This window comes from Nanorana parkeri, unplaced genomic scaffold (assembly GCF_000935625.1).
Source record: "Nanorana parkeri isolate BGI_ZX_2015 unplaced genomic scaffold, ASM93562v1 scaffold146, whole genome shotgun sequence".
Lineage (NCBI taxonomy): Eukaryota > Metazoa > Chordata > Amphibia > Anura > Dicroglossidae > Nanorana > Nanorana parkeri.
Genome location: NW_017306414.1, coordinates 532,953 through 559,989, shown reverse-complemented (window position 1 = coordinate 559,989; position 27,037 = coordinate 532,953). Strand labels below are relative to the sequence as shown.

Sequence of the window (27,037 nt, the reverse complement as noted above, 5' to 3'; positions counted from 1 at the left end):
CCCCCATGGACCTCAAAACTCAGTATATAGCGAGCTATATGCTGAGAATCGCGACATTGCTCTCGATATCCACCCAGCTGGCTGATCGACAGCTGGCTCTGCCTAACTAGAGGCAGAGCCAGCTGTTCCCCGCCCCCTCCCATTTAGCACTGGAGGATCGGAGAGGGGAGGTGGGGAATCCCTGTGGGGATCAATGACCGACAGGGCAGGGGGGGTGATTGGGGATGATTACACTCATCCTCATAGTTGGAGCCGATGTGCGTCATTGAAACAGTCACACATCAGCTCTATTGATCGGGAAGTGAGCTAACACATACCGCCGCTCGCTCACTTCCCGATCAACAGAGCGGATGTGTGACAGTTTCAATGTCACACGTAGGCTTTAACTATGGGGATGAGTGTAATCCACTCACCCTATAGTTCGCCTTTAATGACAGGTATTTGCATGTTTTAATAGTATTCCTGCGTGTTTTAATAGTATTCCTGCGTTTGCATGTAAACAAAATATGCATATAGGTCACATACAGCTACAGCACATAGCCAACAGGGAGGGAAAAAACCCATACAACACCTGCAAGTAGGGGTTCTTACTGGCCCTGCTGATCTTGGCAGGTTGGTTAAATGACAGCCATACATGCGTACTGAGTATTTAAAAGGGACATAAAAACCTCATAAACCACTAACATCGTACCCTTTGAGATTCCAAAATGCTTTCCTTACCCACAGCATGATTAGACAGAATGTAAATGTACTCAGAAATCTGGTCACAGCTCTTTACATGAGCCAGTTAGGTGAGCTGGTGTTCCAGCTTGTTGTAGTTGAAAAGCTCGGCATTTCAGCATCTTATGTCCATCACTCTATACAACACTGCCAAGACTTTTCTAGCAGAACCATGTTATAAAAGGCACTATAAACTTGTTAACAAGGAAACATTATGGAAAATTAGAAAGACTGTGCAAGCACCTCCGCCAAAAAAAATAAAGCCCACACTAACTCCACCAGAAAATTCACATAGGCAATAGGACACAACCAAAAGAACAGTTCTTTCATTATACTACCCCAAGAGAATTACTACCTGAAAATTATATATTTACAGTTAAATAGAATTGAATGAAATACTGAGTATAGAGGACTTCTCCCAAACTGCAAATTCAAGCTGCAGTACCCGTGTATATAGTAAGACGTTCAAAACAGTTGCCAAGCACAAAGTTCAAGTTTATATTTCAGATCCCTAGCAAAGAGGGCAGATGAGTCTAGTCATACATTAACCGGGTCTCCAAAGACGATCAAACATGCTTTAAGGAAATGACAGATTTCATTGCCGTTTTGATGTGAAGAGAGCTTCTTATTATTCCAAACACAAATGAGCCAGTTTCTATGCAAAATATGTGCAAGGTGCTTTTGGAAGAGATGTAAAAAAAGAAAGTACACCATAGTTCAGGTGCCTTGGCTTGCATGTTACTATGCATGTAAACAGAATCCACTTTCCAGCAATAAAGATAAATGGCAAAGCTAGGTCACTACAAGAAAAAAAGCCTTACAAGTCTAAGGGCTTGCTAGCTGGCAAAAATGATACTTTTGCTATTGGGTTCTTTGGCGATCCTCTATAGCGGTTATGCTCTCTACTGGACAGGCTACGCAATGAATTTTTGGAGCCATTTGTGGACAGATCAGGCTTTGCACACGTGGGCCTAGAGATAGCTTGATTTGTTAGGTCTTCTAACACAGACTTTACTGGGTTTGCAGAGGAGAGCACTGAGGTTGGTGCATTTGCAAAGGTCTGCTTGGAAAGCCTGGAACTGGCTCCTTGTAGGGAAACTGTAGTTAAATGCTCACAGGAGGAGGAATTCCCCTGCCTACCTACAGGGAAAAGCCGATGGCTTGAACAATTTAAAGAGAATTCTGATGAAAGAGATCCATCACAACTGACTGATTTCACCATAGGCGAGCCAACTGTTCCTTCTCTTGCCCGCGTGTGGTCCATACACTGTTTAACCCCCAAAAGGGAATTTATACGGCGAACAGACTGGCGTACAGGCGTACGCTGAAATTTAATTGGAGACTTCGCTTTTTGGACGTTGGGGTCATTTAGGCACAGTTTATTGAAGCGCTGTATGTGATCAGACACCCTGCAAGTTCTACGAACTGATGCAGGTACTGAGGGAATGTCCTGAGAAATGAGTGAACAATTCTCTTTGTTAGACACTGGATATAGCACACTATTTTCTGATTTTAACATGCCCTCAACCTTTTCAGGAGCTGGAAAGTCTAAATTAATAGAGGCGTTGCCACTGCTGGATTCAAGCACGTCACATTCCAGTTGGTGGAATGACATTTCTGTCAAGCCCGGAGAATAAGCATTGGTTTCCTCCACAATCTTCAATACAATCTGTGGTGACTCATGATCTGCATTCATTTTCAAGCTCTTAGCTGGTGTCTCCAGGGCAGGGAAATGCTTTTCAACATTTTCTTCTTGATAGATTCCTTCTGATGAAGTCTCATTGGCGTCACCATCACAGTCCTTGTTTGACCTGATCGGAATGTCACACTCCGTTTGTGGCTCAGATGTGCATGTCTTGTGATTAATGTCAATCGCTGACCCAGTGACTAAAGTTTCAGAGTCTGTCTGAGGCTCTGAAATAAATGCTGGAGGTTCTGATGCTGCAGACTTGCTACAAACAAATGCACTTAGATCACACCCGGATTTTATAAATGCTTGCGTAATCCTGCGTACCGTGCTCTCTGCTTGACATTCCTCATCTCTACACAGCAAATCTTCTCTCTGGTTGCTCTCTTTGCTGTAGTTGTCTGTGACTGATTTGATCTCCTTGGGCATGGCAGGGGGTTTCCCAGTTACAAGAACAGGCTCAGAATAGCAGTTTCCAGCATACAGATATCCTGATAAAGGTGTTCCATCATCACAAGCCTCACTTAGAGGAAGAGGTCCTGTCCAGGACAAGCAATGTTTGGAGTCATCTGACTTTTTGGGTGTTAGTAAGTTTTCTTCAGATTTGCTTATTTTCTTTGAACCTGTAAAGAAAAAAAAAGTCACTTTTGAGAGGAACAAAACAACTACATCTTAGGAAAACGCATGGCATGTAGAAATGGAGTTCAACTTCCAATTAGATATTGTAACAAGCATGTGCAATTTATTTACAAGCATACATCCTATAACAGGGGTAACCAAACTGTGTCGCCCCAGCTGTTATAGAACTACAAATCCCATAAGGCATTACAAGACTGACAGCCAGAGACGTGACTCCCAAAGACAGATGCATGATGGGATCTGTAGTCTACCAAAAGCTGGAGGGCTGAAGTTTAACTACCCCTGCCCGATAAGAAATGTTTGGAAACAAGTACTCCATGTACAGTGTACGCATTGCAAATGTAAAAAACAAATAAGTTAGACTTGAGAAAAGGTTTGAAGGGCTCCCTGCCTGGATCTTGAAGACCTTTAGTTAATAAGGAACAAAGCTGTATCGTAAACAACTTTTTGATGGATTTAAACCATGGGTAGGTAACCCCGGAGAGGTGAAAATTTACTGGAATAACATGGAGATCAAAAGGTAGCAAGGTGCTTTAGTAAGTATTGCAGAGTGCATGTCAGCAACGCACAGTGCAGGAGTAATCAACAAACTTTTGTTCCCCACAAGCAAAAATACCCCCCAGTACAAAACATCTACCTTCCTAAGCTAAAATTGCCCACAGCACAAATTCCCCCGCCTGTAAAATTCAGGCACACATCAGATGCTGCAACACCCAGTAGAGTAAGGGAAGTCCTCCCAAGTCTTCATTCAACTGTGTCGTATGACACTTCAGAGCAGAAGAGGAGTCCAGGAGATTCTCAGCTCTGCATTCACATTGCTGGTCTGAGAGGCGGCATGGCCATTCACCATCTACCTGGCATATGCCCCCAGATGACGAGCAGATTGAGATAAATGGGTTGATTAGCCCCCAAACTACAGCTTTAACAAGACATATTTCACCGACCTGTACAAAGCCATTATTAAAGAGACACTAAACTCAGGAGTTGAGCTCCATTTTTGTTAATAGTTAAGGTAATTGAATGCATTGTTTATATTTATTTGTACATGATCAAGCTGTAGATCCTTAAATAACTTCTGAATTTATGCCAACACTGCCCTTCCTTCTCCAAGCTCACTCCAGTGATGGACTTTGTAGATTGTTTTCACATTTAGTTTACTAATTTGTATCGAGATTGTAGTCCATCCCAGGAGCGAGCTTGGAGCGGTGTCTACTTTACACACACAGGGACTATGGGGAATAAAAGTAGTCACCCTCCAGAAGGAAGGACAAATTCAGAGATGATTTGAGGATCTACAGCTGAGTGATGCACAAATAAGATACATTTTTGTTGAAAAGTTAAAAAGGTGCTTCAAAGCATTTTAACTCGAGTTTAGTATCACTTTAAATTCAAGGTGCACCAATATGAAAAGGTCAAAACCGAAACAAAAAAATGTCAGGCTGAAATCGAACGTGGTCTTTATTCTAACATTTTAAAATTTTGAAAAATATTTTATTTTTTATGAACTTTAAAATTTTAACTTTATATTTAATCACTTTTATTAAATATTTTTATTTTTTATTTTTAGTGGCTTCTAAAACAGACCCCTAATATTTCCCTTTAAAACTAGAAAGAGATTGAGGATAGTCCTTAATCCCTTTTTCTGCAGCCCCTCTCATCAATGAACAGGAATCCTCTATAATGAGTGTTGCTGTTCATTCATAACTTGTGGAGATAACCACAATTATGAATGAACAGGAAGTGATGAAGATCACTTCCCATTCATTCACAATTGAGGATATAGTAAACATACATCACAGATCGCTGAGTATTTGTACCCGTTCTCCATCCTGACATGCTGTCACTGGAGGCTGGGCGGGAGGAGAGCTCAGCCTCCTGTTACAGCAATGGCCATCTCCACCCACACCACCTCTCTCCTGATATGCGACAGGAAGCTGAGCTCACAGGGCTCTCCTCCCGCAGCGCTTATTGTAAGTATTCAACAAAACCATGCATATTATGAAAGCATATCATGTAATAACACATTTTACAGCTCAAATGTGCAGGCTGCTACAATAGAACACATATAGGCCACACAAAAATCTGTACAGAAGCGACAACATAGATTGGTGTCAGTGGTGCAATGCAGCTGAATGCCCAAGCACTACACAGAGCTCATTGGAGGGCTTCAGGGATTTAACATCCTTACACCATAGGGTGCCAGAGAAAGGCATCATCTGTACATCTGTGCCTGGATTGCATCACCTGTCTTGACCACAGGAATCAAAAAGGAAACCCTACACAACCACACCCAACGAAACACACTAATCACTTAGAACAGATGGTGCTACAACCGCACACCCAAACATTGAGGACACGTTCACACCTGATGCATTCTGGATGCTTTTTTCCCCAACATGTTTGAATGCAAGGCAAAACATGTGCGGCACAATAGGCGCACCTGACACATATCTGCATGTGTATGTGGGGGCGGAAGATTTAAAATAAAAAACCTTTAGTGCTTCTTTAATTTTTGTATTACTTTATTGCTATCACATGAGGGGCTAAGACGCCCCCCTATGTGATGGCCAATTTACATGACAGGCCCTCTTTATGAAGACATCAGGGGTCTCCAAGACCCCTAATGCCACCTAGGGACCCCCAAAGAAGCAGAGATCTGCTTCATCAGCTTCTGTAGCTGGAGAGCGACACTGAATGATGGAAGTGATGTAATATACATCACTTCCTGCATTCGGGGGCTGAGAGGAGATCAAAAGCGAGATCGTGTACTGCTCTCCCTTTGATCTCCTGTCACAGAGCCGTGCCAGTCCCAGCGGATCTTGGGACTAACAACGGCAGGGACAGCTGTTGGTAATACAAGCGATCGGGCGTCTCGAGACCGAAAGCTGCTCGTCCGGCTCCGCCGTCCTCTCGTCAGAGAAGAGCGGATTTTTAAAGCTCTGCTTATGTTGTTCCTGCTCTGCTTGCAGGCAGAAGGGGACAGCTTTCTTCCAGCCATAAGCTGCAATATATTACACTTTTTGTTCTTGGGTTTAGATACACTTTAAAGGCTACGTTTACCTTTTCTACCATGTTTCAGGTTACATGCATATTCAGGGTGTAACATGAAACATGGCCGCTGCTATTCTTGCACACACAGCTGCGACATCCATTCACAGATGCTTTGACAGTCCCGTCTGCCACCGTGGCACTTGTAGTCCATTGATACTTCCTCTTGTCCCGGAATGCTCATACCTCGGTGTTGAGGTACTGACACTGATCACTGTTGCAATGCTTTACTGGCTCCAATGTAATTCATAAATAAATGGTTTTCTTTTAAAGAAGTGTGCAATTATTGTTCTTGAAGTGGATACATACAGAAGCAGGCAAGGTTCTGCAATTAAGATTGGTAAAATCTTCGTATGGTATACAATGGGCCTAAGAAAGAAGATTTTTTTTTCTTCCACCAAGCTTGGAGTATCGATCTAAAGTCAGGCACATTTTTTTCCATCTGTTGCAATTATTAGCCCTTATGAATATGCCTTATTTTTTCCATTCTGATCCATCAGGCACTAAACCTTGTGCCCAAAACAGGGTTGTAGTTCCTGTGGGATTTAGTGGTGGCAAATTTGACATGGATATCATCACAGCTGGCGATGTGCGTTAGAGGAGGAAACTTAAGCGTCATCAGTACCTGTAATACCACCCATATTTTTTACTTGAAAGAACAGTTTTCAGACATCAGCTCTGAGCACTATACAACAGCAACATCTGCTGATCTGGAGATAAGTCCATAAACATAGCATGCCTGAGTGTTTTGCAGATAAAATTATCTCCAAGTGTCATGTTACTACACCACAATAGAGTATTGATCATGCGATTTGAATTTAGGGGAGGATTTTATGATAATTTTAATTCAATTTTGTTTGCAAACGTTTGAGGCATCAGGGGGTTTCCCACTTATTTAGGTGTCTTGACTTCAGCTTTGCACAACCTTTTTGCTAGTGTTACTACATCTTTTCCGAAAATCTAGTAATCAACTTTATCCCAGCCTAATCTTTAGTTACTCAGTAACCCTGCCTTCTATACACTGGTACTATAATTTAGACTTCTGCTCCGTCCTAGAAGATGGAAGTTTGGAATACTATCCAACAGGACTCTGATCATGTTTGCATAACCAACATTAGCACTAGAACTTAAAAAGATCTTATTTAAGCAAGCTCAACTCTTACCTTCACTTACAAATGGACTTTCAACTGGAGAAAAGTGATCCTCCAACTTGTTTCCAGAAACTGGCAATTCTTGTGAGGTTGCCAGTCTCCAGCCAACATTTTGAGAACGAATGCTGGTAGGACAACCTGAGTTCTAGAAGGAAACCAAATTATGTAATTAAGAAAACCGTGTATCCTACCAAAAACAGACCTAATCGGAAAGAACGTACACAACACCCCCTCCCTCCACGTTTTAGAAGAATTTAAAGAATGAGGGACAGGACTCCTTTTGAACATGTTTATCAAAACTGAATACCCTGCATTGATCTAAAAAAATACAAATTTACATGAACCTACATTGAGAATAAAATAAAACTTGAAAGCACATCTTTACACATTATATCAGAATGTATTCCTATACAATGAAAAATTGGCTGTCAGCATTAGTTTAAAGTAGATGAGCTATTTATTACTCAAGCAGGTTTCCCCGAACTTCTGCCTAGAGGTCAAATGTTATGTTAAAGCAAACACCAGGTCAAGCACTTAGAGCTAAGTCACCTCCTTGCCTCAAGCCTCTGACTGTGCCACTCACATGGTTTTATCAGGTGGTCATACCTTCGTGGTGGACTGCAACATCTCCCTCCTGAAGAAGCTGCTATAGTGAAACGCGTTGAAACAAACCAACAAAGCACTATTCATTGAAGCATCAAGACCTTATATAATGGGATTACCATTGTAATGCAAGATACAGGAGAAATAATGACAAACGCCATCTTTAAAAGAGACTACATGGTTTATGGGAGGTTGTTTATTCCATGTACGAAGGAAGTTTCTTTTTAATTATGTGGATGCTATTATAAGAGGAGAAATAAACATGCTTTGTTTTATAATTTGATAAAAAGTATGTCTTGTTATACTTTATGGTCAGTAAAGAATCAGCAAACCGCTCTCTATTCATACCAGTATGTGCCTTGTCAGCACATGCAAGAAACCAGATAGCCACCTAGCACTGCCTTTTCTAGCATAAGTGCTGCTGTAAAGGGGATTACCAGAGTCTGACAGAAAGTGAAGCTGCTGACTTATTTCCTAATAAATACCCAACATAAACTAGCGTCCTCCCGTGACCCAAAGCTCAGTATATTGCGAGCTCCAGCTCGTGGTATACTGAGACTGCCGCAGCCGGGGCGGATCCTGACATTATTTTCGAGATCCACCCAGCTGCGTGAGTGACAGCCGGCTCTGCCTATCTAGAGGCAGAGCCAGCTGTGCTCGCCCCCTCCCCCGTCCGTTCTGCCAGTAAGCGCTGGAGGATCGGAGCGGGGGAATCCATGCAGGGAGCCATCAGTCACAGCTCTCTGCAGGGACATGATTTGAGAAGGGAGCGAGCGACGGTATGCGTTCGCTCACTTCCCGATCTATTGAGCCGGCGCGTGATAGTTTCATTGTCACACGTCGGCTCCAACTATGAGGTTGAGTGAAAATCACTCACCTCATAGCTCTCCTTTAAAGCATGTCCCAAAACCTGTTACTTTTCCTGGTCAGCTTATAAATGTGCATAAAACAAAAATAAATATCTTTACCACAACAATCAGTATTAAAGGAATGTTCAGTTAAAGGCTCATGAGGGGGGGTACAGGGCCTGCCATTGCTTGATACTTGGCTGTGTGTGGCATCAATACTTTTTGAATCACAGCTCCAAACAAGCATGATGTTAATGAGTGTCTAAATTCCTGGTCTCTAGGCCTGTTCCAGGTCACTGATGCAAGAACAACTGAAGTCAATGCACCAGCAGGAGAGGCAGGCACACAGTTTCTTCTAAAGGAATGTTCAGCAAAGTGGCAGCCTACATTATTCTAACAGGCTTCTTAAGTGAGTGAATGCAGGAACATCGTAGACTCCCATGGCCCAGTTGCTACTGAGATTACCTAATAATACAATAAATAAATTACTAAGACATCTAACTGTACATTAGAAGCTTTTAGCCACTTACCACTTCTTTACTACTTTTTCCCAGACTAAACCGAAGACGAAGCGATCTGCGCACTATCTCTTTGCGACTTATCTTAGGGGAGAAGCAGCCTGTTTTCCCTGATTCCACCCTACATGACAAAAACACAATTTCAAAGCCCGATTCTAAAAGAAACAGAATCCACCAAATGAGAGCACAAAAGTGAAGAGCATTCATAAGCAACTTACCTTTGTACTTTCCTGTTTTCGTACCTCTTGCTGCGTCTTAGGTTACTAGAGCTGGAGACGCGCTTGCTGCTAGAGACAGATGGTGAGAAACAATTTTCTGATGTTTCAAATGAAACACAAGGGCTTCCTTCGGTCCGGACTTAATGGGGAACAAAAAGCAATTACTTAAGTCAAATACATGTAATATTGTGTTTAGGCAACAAATACAGGCTTGTTCTCTATATCTGAGCAATAGATACTTACTAAAAAAACAAAAACAAACAAAAAACCCCAATGTCTAAAGTTATATTTAAATACATCTGATATAGCAAAATGTTACCTAGGGAATAGTTCTAACTGCCTTCCAGAGGTCATGACTTGACAGTCAATTTTATTACCTATGTAATTATAACACAACCACTTACCAGAGGATGGGGTGGATCCACCACCAAAGAGACTACTTGGTAGCAGCTCAAAAGCAAGGTTCTGTTTTATAGATTTTCTTTTCTTGTTCGAAATTCCCTGCACCGAATCCAAAGGAAGCTTTCTTTTGGTGCTTGGAGTAAGGATTAAAGGTGTCACCATGGAACTCAAAACTGGATGGATACAAAGCATAAATAAGGGATCTTGTATTTTGTTTGCAACCATGAGAAATCCTGTATCAGCGTAAAGCTCAAGGCGAGGTTACAAAATATTAGAAGCAGATTCAACTTAAACCTAACTTGATTAGCCGGCAGAAAGTGTTAAAAAGCAGCTTCCAAGCTTAAGCAAGAAAATGCACTCTACTATTTTGCCATTAAAAAGAAGATGTGAAAAGGTTTCAGGTACATTTGAAATGTAATTTTGATGTTTACAAAATACATACTTTCATTGTCACAGGTCGGCTAGAACTATGAGGTGAGTGGAAATCACTCATCTCATAGTTCTCCTTTAAACTTGCAAAGACAACCAGTCAGTACACAAAGTTATTCCATGAAAAACTCCGTTTATGAAGCAATGGATAACATACAGTGAACGTTAGTATTTAAATGCATCTGAAACCCTTTCAGTTTTAAGTTAACAGGTCTTAAAGGATGCCCATGCATAAAAAGTATAAATGCTGCTTGCATTGTGACCATTAGTTAGTGAATACCTACCAGTCCTGTCTGGCTGGGGTGTAGAAGTAGGTGTTCTATTAGTTTTAAGTTTATTCAATGCTCCACTAACAAAATCTGAAATGCAAGACATGGAACTAAGCAATCCTCCAAGAAAGGTAAACTACAAGGGTCACATAACATAAACCAGATCCCTAAAAAGCTGTACTATCAAACCCTTTGCATGCTCACTCTACCACTTAAAGCTGAACTCTGGGATAAGCAAATATTGTCCAAATATAAGTGGCATGGGCATGTGTATTCTTACTTAAATCTTCGTGTGCTTAGTGTATTCCTTCCAGATTGATGCAGCAATCTAGTGCAATAGTCTGCCTCTGTTCAGGAGCTTCATGTAATACAGACTGGTCACGGCTGCTCTCCTTCTGCAGTTATTGTGCCTGGACTTCAGATTTAAGTAAAAGCTACAAATTTTGTTTTCCAATAGTGGCAAAACTAGGGATTGGGGGGGGGCTTAGGGTGAGGCCATGGTATGTGTTCATGTGAAATAGGGACCTTAGATTGTAAACACCATAAAGAGGAACTTTACCCTTATCTTTGGCGTGACAACAAATACACCTGTAGAAACTTTTACAGTAGTAATGACAATTTACAGACAGATACTTCTAGATAATTGACAGCTTTTTATTCTTTCCTCCCCATTCTTCTCACAGGGGTTTCAACAAAGATGGGGTTTTTCAAAGCATTGTTTCACAAACCTGCCCTTAACCCTTACTCAATTTTGTAGTGATGAAGTCACCAATATCTCCAGTTTATCACTATATATTATAGATATTTATATAATGCCATCAATTTGAGCAGCACTTTTCATACTACACATTTGAGTCAGTCCCTGCCATTAACCACTTGAAGACTGGGGCTTTAAACCCCCTTCCTGTTCAGGCCATTTTTTAGTATTTAGCGCTGCGGTACTTCGACTGACATTTATTCCGTCATGCAACACTGTACTGTAATTAATTTTATACTATTTTTGGGGACATAGAGAGCTTTTGGTGGTATTTAATCACCGCTGGGAAAAGACAGGATCACGTCAGGTAAAGAGACACCAAAATTGCGCGCACCTGCGAAATCGCCAAAAAACTACCATATCTAAAATTGGCCATAGGCAATGCTTTAAAAGCGTTTATTGCTCATCAGCTTAGTGTTATCAGTGATGAATGGCCCTACAATTATTGCTTGCACTATAACGTTTGCAGTGATATGCAACGTGTGGTGTAATCTTTGTTCACACACGTAGGCGCGCCCAACGAGTATTTACATTAATATGCGGGCGTGGCAAAACAGCATGCACGCACGAATCGGCAAAGACATATGGTACCAATAACTGTCCATATGGAGTGCTTTAAAAGCCTTAACCAACCATCAATGAATGACTACTCTCACTTTTGTGCATAGTAATATCCAATACGAGTGACGCAATTGTCATTTCTGTAGCATGCACACCAAATGTACGCCTTTGCTTTTCTATCCGTGCACACGAGACTTAAGAAAAACAAAAATGTTTGTTTTAATTTATTGCCATTACAAGGGTAAAAAGCTACTGTATTCTAACAAATGTTGAAGTGATATTAGGCCGGGTTCAAACCTGGGCGTTTTACAGCACTGATCGACGCGCTGTAAAACGCTCAAACAGTGAAATCCCATAATTTCCTATGGGCATGGTTCCCATCTGGGCGTATTTCAGCCCGTGGAAACGCGCTGAAAAACGCCCTACGCCCAAACAAGTACAGGAGCTTCTTTGGGGCGTTTTTCCATGCGTTTCCATTGGTATTCCCGAGTGTGGATCGGGGTTAACGAAGCGGTAACCCCGAGCCACACTCGGGAATACAGCGTAGGGCTTACCTTGTCCGCGATCCCCGCTGTGTCCTCCGGCGGCTGCCGACTTCTGTCCCTTGCTAGCGGTCGCATCACAGGGGGGCGGAGCAAGCGGGGAGTTTGAAAGTGGAAAAATAATAATTTTTAAAATATAGAAAATAAGGGGGGGGGGAATCATATCCAGTGAAACGCGCGTTTCACTGAGCGGAAAAAAGTGCTAAAAACACGGGAAAAAAACGAGCTGAAAAAAATACGCCCAGGTGTGGTTCAGTCTTAACGTCAAAAGGGTTTAAAGCTATTTCTAATGCTGATTAAATCACTTACAATGGACGCTGCTTCTTAAAGTTGAAAAGTTTCCCCTGAGCACTGGTTTTTTGGTGGCTCTTTTCTCAAGCAGAGTTCTATGGAGCCACCCTTGTGGGATAAGCTGGCCATACACCAATATATTTTTTTTGTTCAACCTGCGGGCTGAATGAAGAAAATATAAGATTCCTCCATCAATGTTTATGAGCATTAATCGAGGAATCTCCCGCAGTCTTCATTGTACCCAGAGCCAGCGGCTTGTTGGCTGTCATTTCTGTTCATTCGAAGATTTTCTGACCGGCTCCTTCGATCAGCTGATTGAGGGATGCTGGCAGAATGGGGGCTGACAGTGGTACCCAGTGTGCGAATTTTGGCTAGTTCATCAAGAGCCGGCTGGACTTCGCATAGTGTATGGCCACCTTTAATAAGCGGTGTTCTTCTCCACAAACACACAGACAAAGCAAGCTAAACCCCTCCACCGTCTGGGCCCCTCTCCAAGCTAGTAGATGGACAGCTGCTGGAGACTGTGCTATCCCTTGTGATCTTGTACTGGACAGGAAGTTCAAGGAAGTGGAGCTGAGAGTTTGAGCCGGCTGTACAGAAACACGATGACTGTAATTGGTTGGTCAAAAATAAAGAAATACTTTTGATACTGTTGTATGTTTGATCTGGATTAATTTTTGGAAAATGTTTGACAGTTTAATACTACTTTAATGAAAAAAGTTGGACAAAAAAAGTCAAAACCCTCCACCAAGACTTGGGGCAAACGTAAGCAATACACCGATAAATACAAGTCGCAAGCACCCAAAATTACCACCTTCCACAATGCAGCCGAGAGGTAGCCATACATGCAATCTGGTGTGCTACAAGGTCCAAGCAGTATATTAAACAGTCATTACTGTACTACAATGCATCATTGCTAATAACACTGCCAGGGATTGGATATGTAGGTGGCATGAAGAGAGCAAAGCTCCACTTTATACACAGTAGGAGCTCCGTAAGCTTTATTCCACGTTGCATAAAAGAGCACAAAGTACAGACGCCTATTAAAGAGCAATGTCCCACACAAAACTATCAAGACCGCTCACAGTAGTCTGAAAAGGAAACCTGCACAGGACTAAAAGCCAATCAGTTGTGTTGGATTCAAATCATAGGCCGATGACAGGAGAGAACAGACACATGACCTCATCAGTCTATGGCTGCTCTTTCCAGGGGATTGCAAGAGGTGGATAGCCAGTAAAATTCAGGTAGTTACATTAAGGGCCCAGTCACACCATATCCAGTGCGTTCCGAGCCTGGAACACATAGATCAAGCCGGGCAGCATTCTGAGGTTGGGTCTGTGCTATTCATGCCAATGGAACCGCAGACATGCCCCACCCGCAATGGGACCGGAGCACGAAGTAGAGGAATGCCCTCCGTTCCAGTGCGATCTGAAAAAAATTGTGCATGCAGCATTTTTTCAGATCGCACTGTGGGCATTGACATGACTGCCACCGACACGCCCCCTCTCGCCCCAGAATGCTGGCCGGCTTGATCTATGTGACCCCGTGTGTTCCAGGCTCGAACCACACCGGATGTGGTGCGACTGGCCCTTAAAACATAAAAATACATTTAGGGCCCAATCACATCTGAAGCATTGGGCTGCATTGCACAACACAGGCCCAACACCACAACAAACCAAAATCCATTGTTTTCAAGAGGCCAAGGGATAAAATGCTTAGCCTGATGTGGAACGTGATACTTTCTTGAATGATCTGACTACAAAAAAGCAAAAGCAAATAAACAGCTCGGTGTTACCATACTTACCAACAATGTCTGTCTATCTGTAAAAAATAAGTCACGGCAACTGGACTTCCTGTATTTTTCTTGAAGACGTTTCACTGGTCATCCAACCAGCTTTCTCAATTCAGAATGACTTGGGAATAAATATGGTGAAAGAATTTTTGTAGAAGAAGTCATTCTGATTTGAGAAAGCTGGTTGGATGACCAGTGAAATGTCTTCAAGAAAAATACAGTAAGTCCAGTTGCCATGACTTATTTTTTACAGATATACCATGACCTGGATAAATGAGAACCTTCACACACAACAATGTCTTGGTTATGTAGTTTTAAAGCTGTACAGCATTTATGGAGAATATGACAAAAAAACTACTAGACTGCCATCATCACATGGACAACATTTACTTCCTGTTAGCACAATTTTCACAGATTATTGCATCTAATTGTTAGCAGGTGCAAGATAAGAACAATAGGACCTTGCAGGATCGACACCTTACCTCCAACACTTCTCCGCCTCCTTCGCTTCCTCTCTCCCGGGGAGTCTGCATCACCATCATCTAATGGCTCAGCTCCAGGGGTATCAGAGCCAACATCCATTCCCAGCATGCCTGGTATTTTCTCAAGAAGAAAATCAGGCACACATCCTTTAAGAAAAATAAATAAAAGAAAATATATATAAAAAACACTGCAAAATATTTGCAAAGCAATTTTGTTTTTCATATTATGTTTGCCTTGGGAAATGTCAAAGGATCATTTCCAGACTGTATCATTTATCTTAAGACTTTATGATGCTCCACCGTTGCCATTTAAATTCAAGGAAAAGTGCTTACAACAAAAATGTAATTGACTACCAATATACTGGTGATACTGATCATTAGGGATGCACCGATACCGGGTTTTCAGTAAAGAGTACCGATTTTTTTCCCCCCGGTACTCGCCGATACCGAACACCGATTTTTTTTTTTTCTTAATCGAAGCCCGTGGACGTGCATCAAAACAAACCTCCCCGTGAACAAAAAAAGGGCAACCGTGAAATCACAGCACACAAAAACGTGCACAAGGGTGCAAGGTCCTTCAAAAGAAGGGACCTACTTTCCCGACCCCCCGGCGTGCAAGGCTCCTGACAGGGGTTGAGACTGTTGGCCCACCAACCCGAAGGCCGGTGGACCATTTCCGTCGGGGACCTGCCGAAACAGGTCCCTCACAGTACTAGGCAGCGGGGATCTCCCGAAGAGAAACCCCCCTCCTGGGTTGGAGGAGACAGAGAACCCCGTAGGAGGCACAGAATCTCCTCTCAGCATCAGGTATAGGCCCCGAAGAAACCTGCACCTTCAGCATCTGTGGGTCAAAGCTTTAAAAAAAGCCAATCGTGCAAACGTGCATAAATAATAAAGTGCCAGTGCACCACGCTGACAGGCCTTTGGGGCTGAGTGCAAAAAAATTGCCCCGGACTAGCCATAAGGCCTGCCCAAGAGGCGATGTGCAGAAAAATGCAAGGTGGTGTGTGACCAAGTGATCAGTGAGTCAATGTGGGGTCCCACACCCAAGTGACTTCCTGAGCACCCCTGGGACGCCACGCCCAGGGGGCACAACACCAAGGGCTTCTGCCGCCCCCGGACCCTCTAGCCTCGACCAAGCTTCGTATCCATTCCCATCAGGAGATAGTTCATCTTCAGAGATCCCTCCCCTGGAGCCCACCCATTAACTAGGGTCGAAAACTCCGGGGCCTGGAACCTCATCCGGCTCCCTACCAATTACGCCAGGAATCTACTGGTCCGTCCATCCACCCTTCCTAGGCGACAGCAGACTTTCAATTCCCGACAACTGATAAGAACAGATACTACACTTGATCTTAGCCAAAAGGCCGAGAATGATTGGTGATTTTTAACACAAGTGTGTTATTTACAGTTCTGCGTTGCTTCATTTTTTTACCGTTTCGTTTCACAAAAACGAGGAATTTAAAATTTAGAAGATATTTGTCATTTATTAACTCAATACAGTTTTATCTTTTAGATTTAGTCAGAAAAGTGTTTTTTGTTTGCAGATACTGATTTTATCAAATTGTGTATTTTTTTCGGTTCAATATTGATTTGGTAAACATTTTGAAACTATCATGGGACCTACAAAACTAATAGCACCATTGTTTTATTCTACCGGGACTGTGCTTTCAGGAAATGTATGGTTGGGGGGGTCTTTTATAAACGCTAAAAGCTGCAGTTGAAAAAAAAAAAAAGTAAAAAATTGCAAAAACAGTGTGGCCAGCTGAGGTTAAAAGCGTTCTCCAGGGCATGGCAGCAAAAGAGTTAAAGGCTTTTATTTAATAAGATGTATTTTATTTATAATAGAATTGAATAGTTCTATTATCTCCACCACAAATTGCACTTTCATATTTTTAGACATCCCAAAGTACCTAATCTCCAGAAGGTAGTGATTATTTTAAACACATGAAAATATTTTATATGCTTCACGCTACAAAAATAAAAAACATATCATAGTTACAATAAAACCTTAGATCTCACCTATATTTGCTGCCTGATCTATCAGAATTCGCACAATTGCTGCCTGAACACGCAGCTTCTTTTCTGTGCTTGCAGAAATCTTTTCACTGCCACCTGTCTGTAGAAGGTTGGGAGCAAATATTACAGCCAGGTTGCTGCTGTCCATTCTGTTGGTGTCAGATCTGTAGGACACATTAAAAATATAGAAATGAAAAAAAGACACACCATGGGTATTTATAAAACTGAACTTATAACCCAAGTGAAATTCGTACCTCATAGAGACATTCTGCAGAAAGTTAAAGAAGTAACGCAGGATAGAAACTGCCCGTTCAGGCATTAAGCAGGATATTAGCATGGTTGCAGAGGTCTTCTCCTCATCACTGCCCAGTTGCTGAGCCTTGCACAGCGCATCCTGGAAATCTGCAGGAAGTATGGGTTCTGGTAGCTCTCGGAAAAACTGTTTGAGGATACCAGCCACATCACAAGGAGGAGTATCTGAGAGGTCATTATCACCCCCATCAAGTTTAGTCTATGACAAGCAAAGGAGACAAAGTCAAGAGAAACACAGAAAACACATGCATGCATTTCTACCATTGCAGCTTGCATGACTTTAGATATAAAAAATAATAATTCTGTGCCGTGCAGCAGACTAGGCATCTTCCTCCACGGTGAAAGCAGTCTTAAAACCAGTTAGGTTAACATTTAGGATCTAACCGCTAAATAACCAATGCATCCGTTTTGATCCTCACTGTTCAAATTGCGAAATGTGAAAGAATTTTGCTGCAAACATAGGCAGCTACAAAAATATATGCAGTAAATGTAAAGAGGGCAAGTAGACGCATGGACCTATATACTGGGAGAAATTTTACCTTTAGTAGTTTCTGCCGCACAACAGATCCAGACTTCCTGAAAAGCCCTTCAGTGTGAGCATGGCTCTCCAAGTAGTTACACACATTAACAAGGAACCTGGAATTATAAATTGCCATCATATTTGTTTATTAATAAAACGCAAAATAAAAACAAGAATATGATAATGTTGAGTGGACGAAGCAATAAAACGTTTGCCTTCTTCCATTAATAACCTTTATGGAAAAATAACCTTTTTTCGGCTTTAGTTTTCTTCTGGGTCACAGGAGTACATTTACTAATACACTCCTGTGACCCAAACTCAGCAAATAGTGGTCTACTGCCCACTATATGCTCAAAGTGCAAAGCTGCACTGCAGTTGGGAAGGATCCCAACAATATTGTTGAGATCTACCCCATCGCCTGATTTAAAGCTGGCTATGCCTGTCTAGAACCAAAACCTGCTGCCCCTACCCATATGTCCTTCAAGTCAGTGCTGGAGGAACAGAGAGACAGTTTCTGCACTTTCTAGTAGTGAAGGCATTTGCTCACTTTTCCCACACATTCTTATAAGCTAGAGAGGAAGCCCCTTGATGACGGGCCAATATGAACAAAAAGGGATTTGGCTTTATATCTACTTTAAGGTGATCGATGAAAGGCTCAATATCTCCCCTTCCAAATGTTCAATCACCATTATGGCCAGTGTAAATTTCCACAACTGTAATACACATCACATAACTCATGTATTTATACTCACATTGGAATGTTTCCATACTCTGGAATAAACAAATAAGGTATGGAATGAATAGGTACTCCAAAGACGTTACCCTAAAATAAAAAACCATTCATGATTAACAAGGGACTTGGACATAGATATGAATAATAACATGCATATACATTTCTCTATATTAAAAAAGAAAAATATGGTTGACATCTGAGACAAGTACAGCAACATAATTAAAAAGTGTTTTAAAGAAAACGTTTTGTGTTTTTCAAGGGGAATTGTTAAACCATTAATGCTGTCAATGTCCCCCACTATAGAGATTTAACTCCTGTAATGGCCCTGGTGAGCTTTGTCACCATGACAAACTGGTGGAAAAGTAGAAAACTTTGCAATTGTTGCCTGAACAGGAATAGAAGGGAAATTAAACAACTGTTTCCAGGGAAAGCTAATTGGGGGTTCCTCAACTCTAAAGGTGCCCATACACTGCACGATTCTCGTACGAGAATCATGCAGTGTGAATGAGGACGTGCGACCGCTTCTACTGTACGGTCGCACGTCTTTTGTCTAAAGGAGCATGCTAGAAAACCAGCCGAAAATCTTATGATTTTCTGCTCGTTTGAATGATGCTCGGCAAACAAATGCGGAACGGGCCGGTGTGCGCACACTGCCCGTTCAGCATTGCGGTCATCGGAAGCCCGTCCCTCAGGGGGGAGGGCTTCCGATGATCGCAAGCACGATCTGCCTGTCCAAGATGGGCAGATCGTACGTTTTTTTAATTACTTTACAACCATCGCAAGACTAAAGTCTTGCGATGGTTGTAAAGTGTATGGCCACCTTTACTTCAGGCTTTCCTCCCAATGCAGGAAGTGAAGAATTCATCTCAATCTGGGACTTGACCATTAGCTACCGTAACTAAAACAAATATAAAAATTACTGCAATCTAAATTTTAGACTTCCGAGGTTGATAAGAGTTGAATGCTAACAGGTTTTTATTGCTTTCAGAGATCCTACTAAAGTGATTTCCATCCAGATAACCACCTGTCACCTCGACAGGAAGTAAGAGAAATATTGCAAAACATTACTTGAGTATTAACCCTAAACCCACCATACTGTTTATGTTCCACTTTCCCAATCCTTCCTGCCAACCTACATTAAAGATATCAGATTATATAAGTTCGTTTAAACAGATAGACATTCTACAAATCAGTAGCCTGCCAGTCCAATAACAGGTTTAACAAGCCAACTTCTTCCACTAGTGCCATTAGAAAATGTCCTAAAAATGTTGATACCATGCATGCTATATTTATAGAAAGACATTTTTATTATGATTTGATCAGATGACCCTCAGCTGTCTTATAGCTCAGGGGTAGAGAAATTAATAAAAACAAATTCAGCAGTCTGTCCAATCTAGGAGCCAGCAGGATTTTATTTAGAAGTCAGCTCCATTGACAACATCTAGAGAAAACTTCAAAAATAGGTGCCAGCTGTAATTTGTAAGGAGCATTGGCGACCTGTCCAGCCTTGTTATAACTATATAGTAAATAGCACGTATCGATTGTACAAAAACATACACCAATTCAGTTTAGAATGCAGGTTTACATAAGATGAGCGGGATATGAAGTATGACCTATTTAAAAAAAATGGTCAGCTGCAGATGCAAGTCTGTAGCTTGATCACACTTCCTGTAAGAATGGGTTTGCCCGATCTCCAAGAAGTTGCAGCTGGCCATACAGTTATTTAGGCCAAATACTATTTTTCCTTCTTCCCCACAAGGTAAATCAGCATCAGGGGTCTCCAGCTATGCTCGCTCTCATCTTTTCAGTGGACAGAAAGCCCATCTTTAGGACTGCAACCAACTAATCGATTAGTTGGTTGGATCCCCTAGCTGTCTCCTCCACACTGGAAGTTGGGCACAGTAAGCAGGTGCAATAGCAAGCCTGCTTTTGGCTATTGTAATTTGAAATGGCTAATAGCAGGCTGGCTATTCCACCAGCCCACTACCTGCTGCCGTCTACGGAATCTTGCAACTGACAGCTGCCATTCCCTGGCTCAAGCTATTCAAGAACCACAATACAATGGCAGTTGTCATTCCCTGGCTGAAGATATTCACGCGCCATGTGCTTACGATACAATTATTAGAACCAAAAAAAAAAACATTAAAAGGGTGGGATAAAAAAAAAGAGAGTAATTTTCGGTTTTGGCCTGACAAATTCTGCTGCAGGAGGTGCGTTGCAGTGCCATTCATTTCAATGGTACCCCAAAGGAGGCTCCCCCCACAGTCGAATCACCACACGGTACTGCAATGCTGCGTGTTACAGCACAGTGCGATTGCAAAAAATTGTGCAGCAGTTTTATTTTGAAGTAAACTTTGTAACACTGCGTTTGTGTATTTTTTTAATCCAAAGAGGGAAAAAAATCGGCCAACTAATCGATTATGAAAATAATCATTAGTTACAGCCGTAATCTTAACGGTTAGGCCCCTTTTAGATGGGTGCTGTCTGTTTCGTTCAGCAGGGGACCTGTAAACAGATCATGCAACATGGAACTCTGCTCCTTTTTATTTTCTGAACCTAGATAGAGTCGGGGGTAAGCGGTTGTAAACGGACACACATTTGTATAGATCCAGCTGTGCATAGCATTACAATGGGCTTCCGATCGGATCCGCCTAAAAAGCTGACAGGCAAATCTAATCAGATCACCCATGTGAAAAGGGACTAAAGGTGCCCATACACTGCACAATTCTCGTACGAGAATCGTGCAGTGTGAATGAAGACGTGCGACCGATTCTACTGTACGGTCGCACGTCTTTTGTCTAAGGAGCATGCTAGAAAACCAGCCGAAAATCTTACGATTTTTGGCTCGTTTGCATGATGCTTGGGAGACAAATGCTGAACGGGCCGTTATGCGCACGCGCACACTGCCCGTTCAGCTTTGCGGTCATCGCAAGTACGATCTGCCTGTCCAAGATGGGCAGATTGTACGTTTTTTTAATTACTTTACAACCAATCGCAAGACTGAGGTCTTGCGATGGTTGTAAAGTGTATAGCCACCTTTAAAGTGCAAGTGAAACCAAAGCGTACTTTATTTTTGGAAAGAGTGAAAAGGGATTAGAGCATCTGTCAGGTTTGTCTTACAATTTGTGTCCCTATACAGGAAATCCACCCTCTCTATTTTTCCTGGTGACAATTAGCGCTGAAAGTGAAAGAATGTTCCAAATTTTGGGAACAGGAATAGATGGAAAATCATCCAATGAGGACACTAGTTCTGATGACTTTGCTGACCACCAGGGATGGCCATTGGATGTGAAGGGAAATCTCCCTAATGGGGGGCACAGAAAAAAAAAAAAAAGAACCAAAACCAACAGGGGTTACAGTCCTCGCTGTTCACCCAAAACTTTAAAAAAAAACATTTTTGGCTCAATTTGACTGGAGGAGGGAAAAAAAAAAGGGCCAAGAAATCAGCCCCCAACATATTCATACAAAACAGCCTCATCTGCTAGGCTTACCTCCTCTCCGTCGCTGTCCCCGCAGACTTGCTACTACTAGCACCAGCCCTCTTCTGGGTTGAAAGACACTCAACTAAAGGAGTTTGACAGATGGGCAAAGCTGAACGGTCAGTCGCTCTACCTGAACTCTCCTCCTTCCCTTCAGCAGTGACCAAGTAACTAATGCTCCAAGTCTGTTGTGTGACCAGCACCAGGATTTGAGAGTCCAACCCTATATTTTTTAATTACTACTTGAGGAGTGATTTACAACGCTAGACGTGCATATCTATTTTAAACATGCCATACATAAATAAAAAAATAAAATGTTGAAACTCAGAAATACAAGAGTTGAAGAATTTGGCACCACTGAATTATGGGACGCTTAGCCCGCCAAAATACAGTGTTAATTTACTGTTTCTAAGTCGTCAAGTCTAGACCTGAACCACTACTAAGTCAAGTTTTGCAATGTACATGAAACATTCCACAGAGCTGCAGATCTTAAAAGTTGACCTACGGGCATTGTATTTCTTTACACAAACCCAACTGTAAAAATAAATGTGTATAAATAAATGGTATACCGAGACAGAACAGATGAACTTGCCATTTTTGCAGGTATACAGCTGTGAATATTGGTCACAGAATAATGTAATGAATAACGTATGACGGTGGCAATAAGTAACAAATGAAAATAAACAGCATTTTTCTATTCTATAAGCAAGTGGTCATTTCCACCGAAAAGACCACTGAATGACTCCGAGGCAGAAGCATGATGGGATTTGTAGTTTCAGCACAGCTGCAGAGCCAAGGTTGCCTACCCCTGCCTTAGGGGGAAAAAAAGCCTGTTCATTAATAAATGCCAAAATGATGCCAGAGTTATGGTGTATTCATTATTTCCCTCTCACAGTTAAACATACTGGCAAGTGCAGTGGTTGAAGCCAACTACGGAAAGCAGGTCAGATCCAACCACCAAAATATCTTTCCAGAAATATACATGTCCATATCAAACATACATATATGTTCAAAGCCCAACTCAGTGTCCCCCCCGGCTGTATTTTATATTTTAAAATGTACTGTTTTCGAAGTCTTCAGGCTGGTCATGTGATGTCACAGGGTCCACTTCTACAGACTGGGATGCAGAGAGCGACACTGATGACATCAGTTCCGCTCTGTGCACAGTACACTGTAAATGAAGGTGACATGGTGATGCCGTCCACTCACAGTATGCACTCAATTGTCAGGGCTGAGTGATGCCGGCCTGGAGGAGAACCCAGTGGCATCAAAACATTATGTTCTGAATTGAGTGGCCAAGGATTAGAACCCTAGTCAAGTTTTTTTTGCATTTTGTATCCCTGCATGGTAGATTTAACACCTCTGGTTTGTCCTAGTCAACCTTCCCACTGATAGAGAATGATGAGAATGAAACCCATAAATCTTGCAATAGGTACTTCTGTTATGGAGACAACTGTATTTGCAAAGCTTTCCTCTCAGTCACTGTTGTCTTTCCAGGACAGGAAGTAAAAGGACAATCTCACCAACTTCACAGAGAGCAAAACATACATTGGCAGGGGTTTTAAACCTTCCCTACTCTACTCAAAACAAAAAAAAAATGGATAGTTGTGCGAGAATAAAATTACCCTGATAGTATGGTCTTTTTTTTAATCTAGTAAAGCTCCTATTCACACCTGTCTGGTTTCCTGTAGTAAAACACGTTACTTTTTAAGTAGAGATTCCTTTTCTTTACTATGTGGCTGGTTCACACCTATGTAGTACAGTTTAAAGTGACACTAAACTCAGGAGTTAAATCTTAGAAATATATTCAAGTACATTAGCTATTAACACAAATGTATCTTATTTGTGTATCACTCGGCTGTAGATCCTCAAATCATCTCTGAATTAGTACTAACACCGTCCTTCCTTCCTTCTGGAGGGTGGCTACTTTTGTTCCCCATGGTCCCTGTGTGTTGTAAATTAGTCACCGCTCCAAGCTCACTCCTGTGATGGGACTACAATCTCAGGTTTACTTTACTAATTTGTATTGAGATTGTAGTCCATCACAGAAGTGAGCTTGGAGCAGTGGCTACTTTACAACACACACAGGGACCATGGGGAACAAAAGTAGCCACCCTCCAGAAGGAAGGACAGTGTCAGCACCAATTCAGAGATGATTTGAGGATCTACAGCTGAGTGATACACAAATAAGACACATTTTTGTTAGTTAGGGTACTTGAATGCCTTTTTAAGATTTAACTGAGTTCAGCGTCACTTAAAAAGTGCCCTTAAATTGGAACTTTAAGGGTCCATTCATAACCCTACATGTGTTATCATATGCGTGCATAGGTGGTAATGGGCACACAGGTTTAGGGCAGTGGCCTTGACACTACAGCTGTTGTAGAACTACACATCACACAAGGCTTTACAAGACTGACAGCCACAGTCATGACAGGATTTGTAGCTTCACAACAGCTGAAGTGTCAAGGTTGCCTACCCCTGTTTTAGGGTATGTTGGACCTTTAGATCTCATGTCCAGAGAGGCGTTTCTACATTTGGAACACACATTAATAAGAAACCTTTTGACATTCTTGTCCACCTTTGCATTTATCATTTGAATGCAGCTGCATGCATTGGAATGGAAAGCACAACATGTGACAGAAATGCTCATTGACACAAGGGTCTGACAAGAATGGCTGTGTGTACAACTACATGTATTTTACCGGTCACCAAAGCAGGCATACTTACACTCTGAGAGGCACCAGAGGACACTTTCCCAGCCTCCGGCCGCTGCTTACTGTTCCAGTGTTTCATTTTGATGCCATATGAACGAAGATGCTGAATAACAGCCAGCCTGGCCAGATTGTGGTAGTCAGGGGACGGCTTCATTGTGCAGAGCTCTCTGATCACACTGACTGCATGGATAGAGGTCTATTATACAGCCTGATCCTATGTATGCCTTGGTCACTTATGAAAACGTACTAGAACCTTCATTTAACACTTCCTATGTCCACAATAACACCGCTTCACGTCCACACTGCTCTAGGCCCCCACTCCTTAGATCACTATAGAGCGTACCGAGGGGACCCGGTGTGTGATAGCGTCCCCTCCCCCACACTCATATCACGTCCGGTCAGTCACCTTACCCGCCGCCTGCCTGACACACTACACACAGTCCGGACACTTCTCTTCCAACCTCCATTTACCGAACCTTCTTCCTGGGACTGTAGCGCGGTCCCGTCAGCCTACTTTCTATTCCCTCCTCACTTTCATTCCCCTCTATAACATATCTTCGCCGCCTCGTTCCCTTCTTTCACTCTCTACTCCGTTTCCTCTGTCCCGCTTTCCCCGCTTCACTCTGATTGGCCAGCACAGTTTTCCCCTGCTTCACCCTGATTGGTCAGCACCAGTTCAAACCTCAGGACCCCCTGGTGGCTATAGAAACAGGGCTGCCCTTCCGTTCGCCTGTTCTCGCAAAATAAGTGTGAAGGGCGGTGCTCAGTGTGAAAGCTGCGTGTGTGGCTGAGGCGGGCTCGGCTGGTGTTTGAGTACACAGTGACGGCTGAGAGAGGCAGGACTCAAATATCTGCCATCCAACACTAGACAAAAGTGATATTGTTTAGATTTAGAAGGATCCAAGGGACTCCCTGTTCTCCCAGGATAACCCATTCCGGAGTTCAGCTTTAAAGGCATGCTCCACGTTTTGCTGGAATGTAATATAACTGCACCCATCTTACTTAGATTTAAAAAAAAAATGTGCATTTATGAAAGGTTTGCATTAAAGCTTACACCTCGCAGGAAAAGACTCAGGGATATTTAGGTTCAATACATTAGGAGTAGGCAAGATCAGCACTTCCTCCAGTGGTGGTGGAACTACAAATCCCATGATGCTTTGTCATCTAGGAGCGATGCCTGTGGCTGTCAGAGTATTGCAATGCTCCATGGGACAGCTGGAGTGCCAAGTTGTCTATCCCTTAATTGCTTCAGTACCTACATCCATATATGAACATATAGTACAGAATTGGCTAAGACCCAGCAGACAACTGCTGCATCTTGGTAGAGCTCTCTTCAGCTGGCTGATGGCTTTCACATACAAGTGATCTGTGCTTCATCAGCTTCTACGGGATCCATAGGTGATGTTAGGGGTGCAATAAACCCCTGATGTCTCTATAAAGAGGACCTGTCACTTCCTCTGTGCTATCACATGAGGGACTTGTTAGCCCCCCTATGTGACAGCAGTAAAGTTAAGTGTGTAGCCAGTGGTGTATTTAGGTTTGGGGCTGCCCTAGGCAAGACAAAACTCAGGTGCCGCCCCATACACTAAATTTACCCCACCTGGCTGTGATCTCATGTGGGCTCTGCGGTGGTCTCTACAGGATCTTTGGTGGGCTCTGTGGGGTCTCAGGCTGCCAAGCCCACCATAGACCCCGCAGAGCCCGCCACAGATCCTGCAAAGCCCCCCTGAGACCCGGCTGAGCCCTTCACAGATCCTGCACAGCCCCCCTGAGATCCTGCAGTCCACCATAGACCTCGCAGATCTCACCCCAGATCCTGCAAAGCCCCCTTGGGACCCAGCAAAGCCCCCCACCGATCCTGCTGAGACCCTGCAGGATCTCAGGGGGGCTCTGCAGGATCTGTGGTGGGCTTTGCAGGCTGCAGAGCCCCCTTTGAATCCTGCAAATCCCCCCTGAGACCCGACAAAGCCCCCCACAGATCCTGCAGCATCTCAGGGGGGTTGTGCAGGAACTGTGGTGGGCTTTGCGGGCTGCAGAGCCCCCTATGGATCCTGCAAAGCCCCCCTGAGACCCGGCAAAGCCCCCCACAGACCCTGCAGAGACCCCCTGACACCCTGCAGGATCTCAGGGGGGTTGTGCAGGATCTGGGCTGGGCTTTGCAGACTGCAGAGCCCCCTACGGATCCTGCAGAGCCCACCAAAGAGTATTGCACAGCACACCTGAGACTCTTTGGTGGGCTGTGCAGAATCTATGCTGGGCTCTGCCAGCACAGTCCTCTTACCTTGCACGGCCTGACCTCTTTG

The 27,037-nt window shown here is 42.9% G+C and overlaps 1 protein-coding gene across 1 annotated transcript in view; it reads right to left on the bottom strand.

The window, feature by feature from the left end:
* ARHGAP11A (Rho GTPase activating protein 11A) overlaps window positions 1–24,934 on the bottom strand; it is a 29,425-nt gene extending 4,491 nt beyond the window's left edge. The window contains exons 1-12 of the mRNA XM_018554193.1: window positions 24,748–24,934; window positions 18,561–18,631; window positions 17,828–17,924; window positions 17,231–17,487; window positions 16,980–17,140; window positions 14,958–15,104; window positions 10,548–10,622; window positions 9,837–10,007; window positions 9,433–9,571; window positions 9,227–9,335; window positions 7,258–7,390; window positions 2,044–3,030 (exon numbers count right to left, since the gene is read on the bottom strand). Coding sequence (XP_018409695.1) covers window positions 2,044–3,030; window positions 7,258–7,390; window positions 9,227–9,335; window positions 9,433–9,571; window positions 9,837–10,007; window positions 10,548–10,622; window positions 14,958–15,104; window positions 16,980–17,140; window positions 17,231–17,487; window positions 17,828–17,924; window positions 18,561–18,631; window positions 24,748–24,888 — 2,488 coding nt within the window. The 5' untranslated portion in view covers window positions 24,889–24,934. The remainder of the gene's footprint in view (window positions 1–2,043; window positions 3,031–7,257; window positions 7,391–9,226; window positions 9,336–9,432; window positions 9,572–9,836; window positions 10,008–10,547; window positions 10,623–14,957; window positions 15,105–16,979; window positions 17,141–17,230; window positions 17,488–17,827; window positions 17,925–18,560; window positions 18,632–24,747) is intronic.
* Between the last annotated feature and the right edge of the window lie 2,103 nt (window positions 24,935–27,037).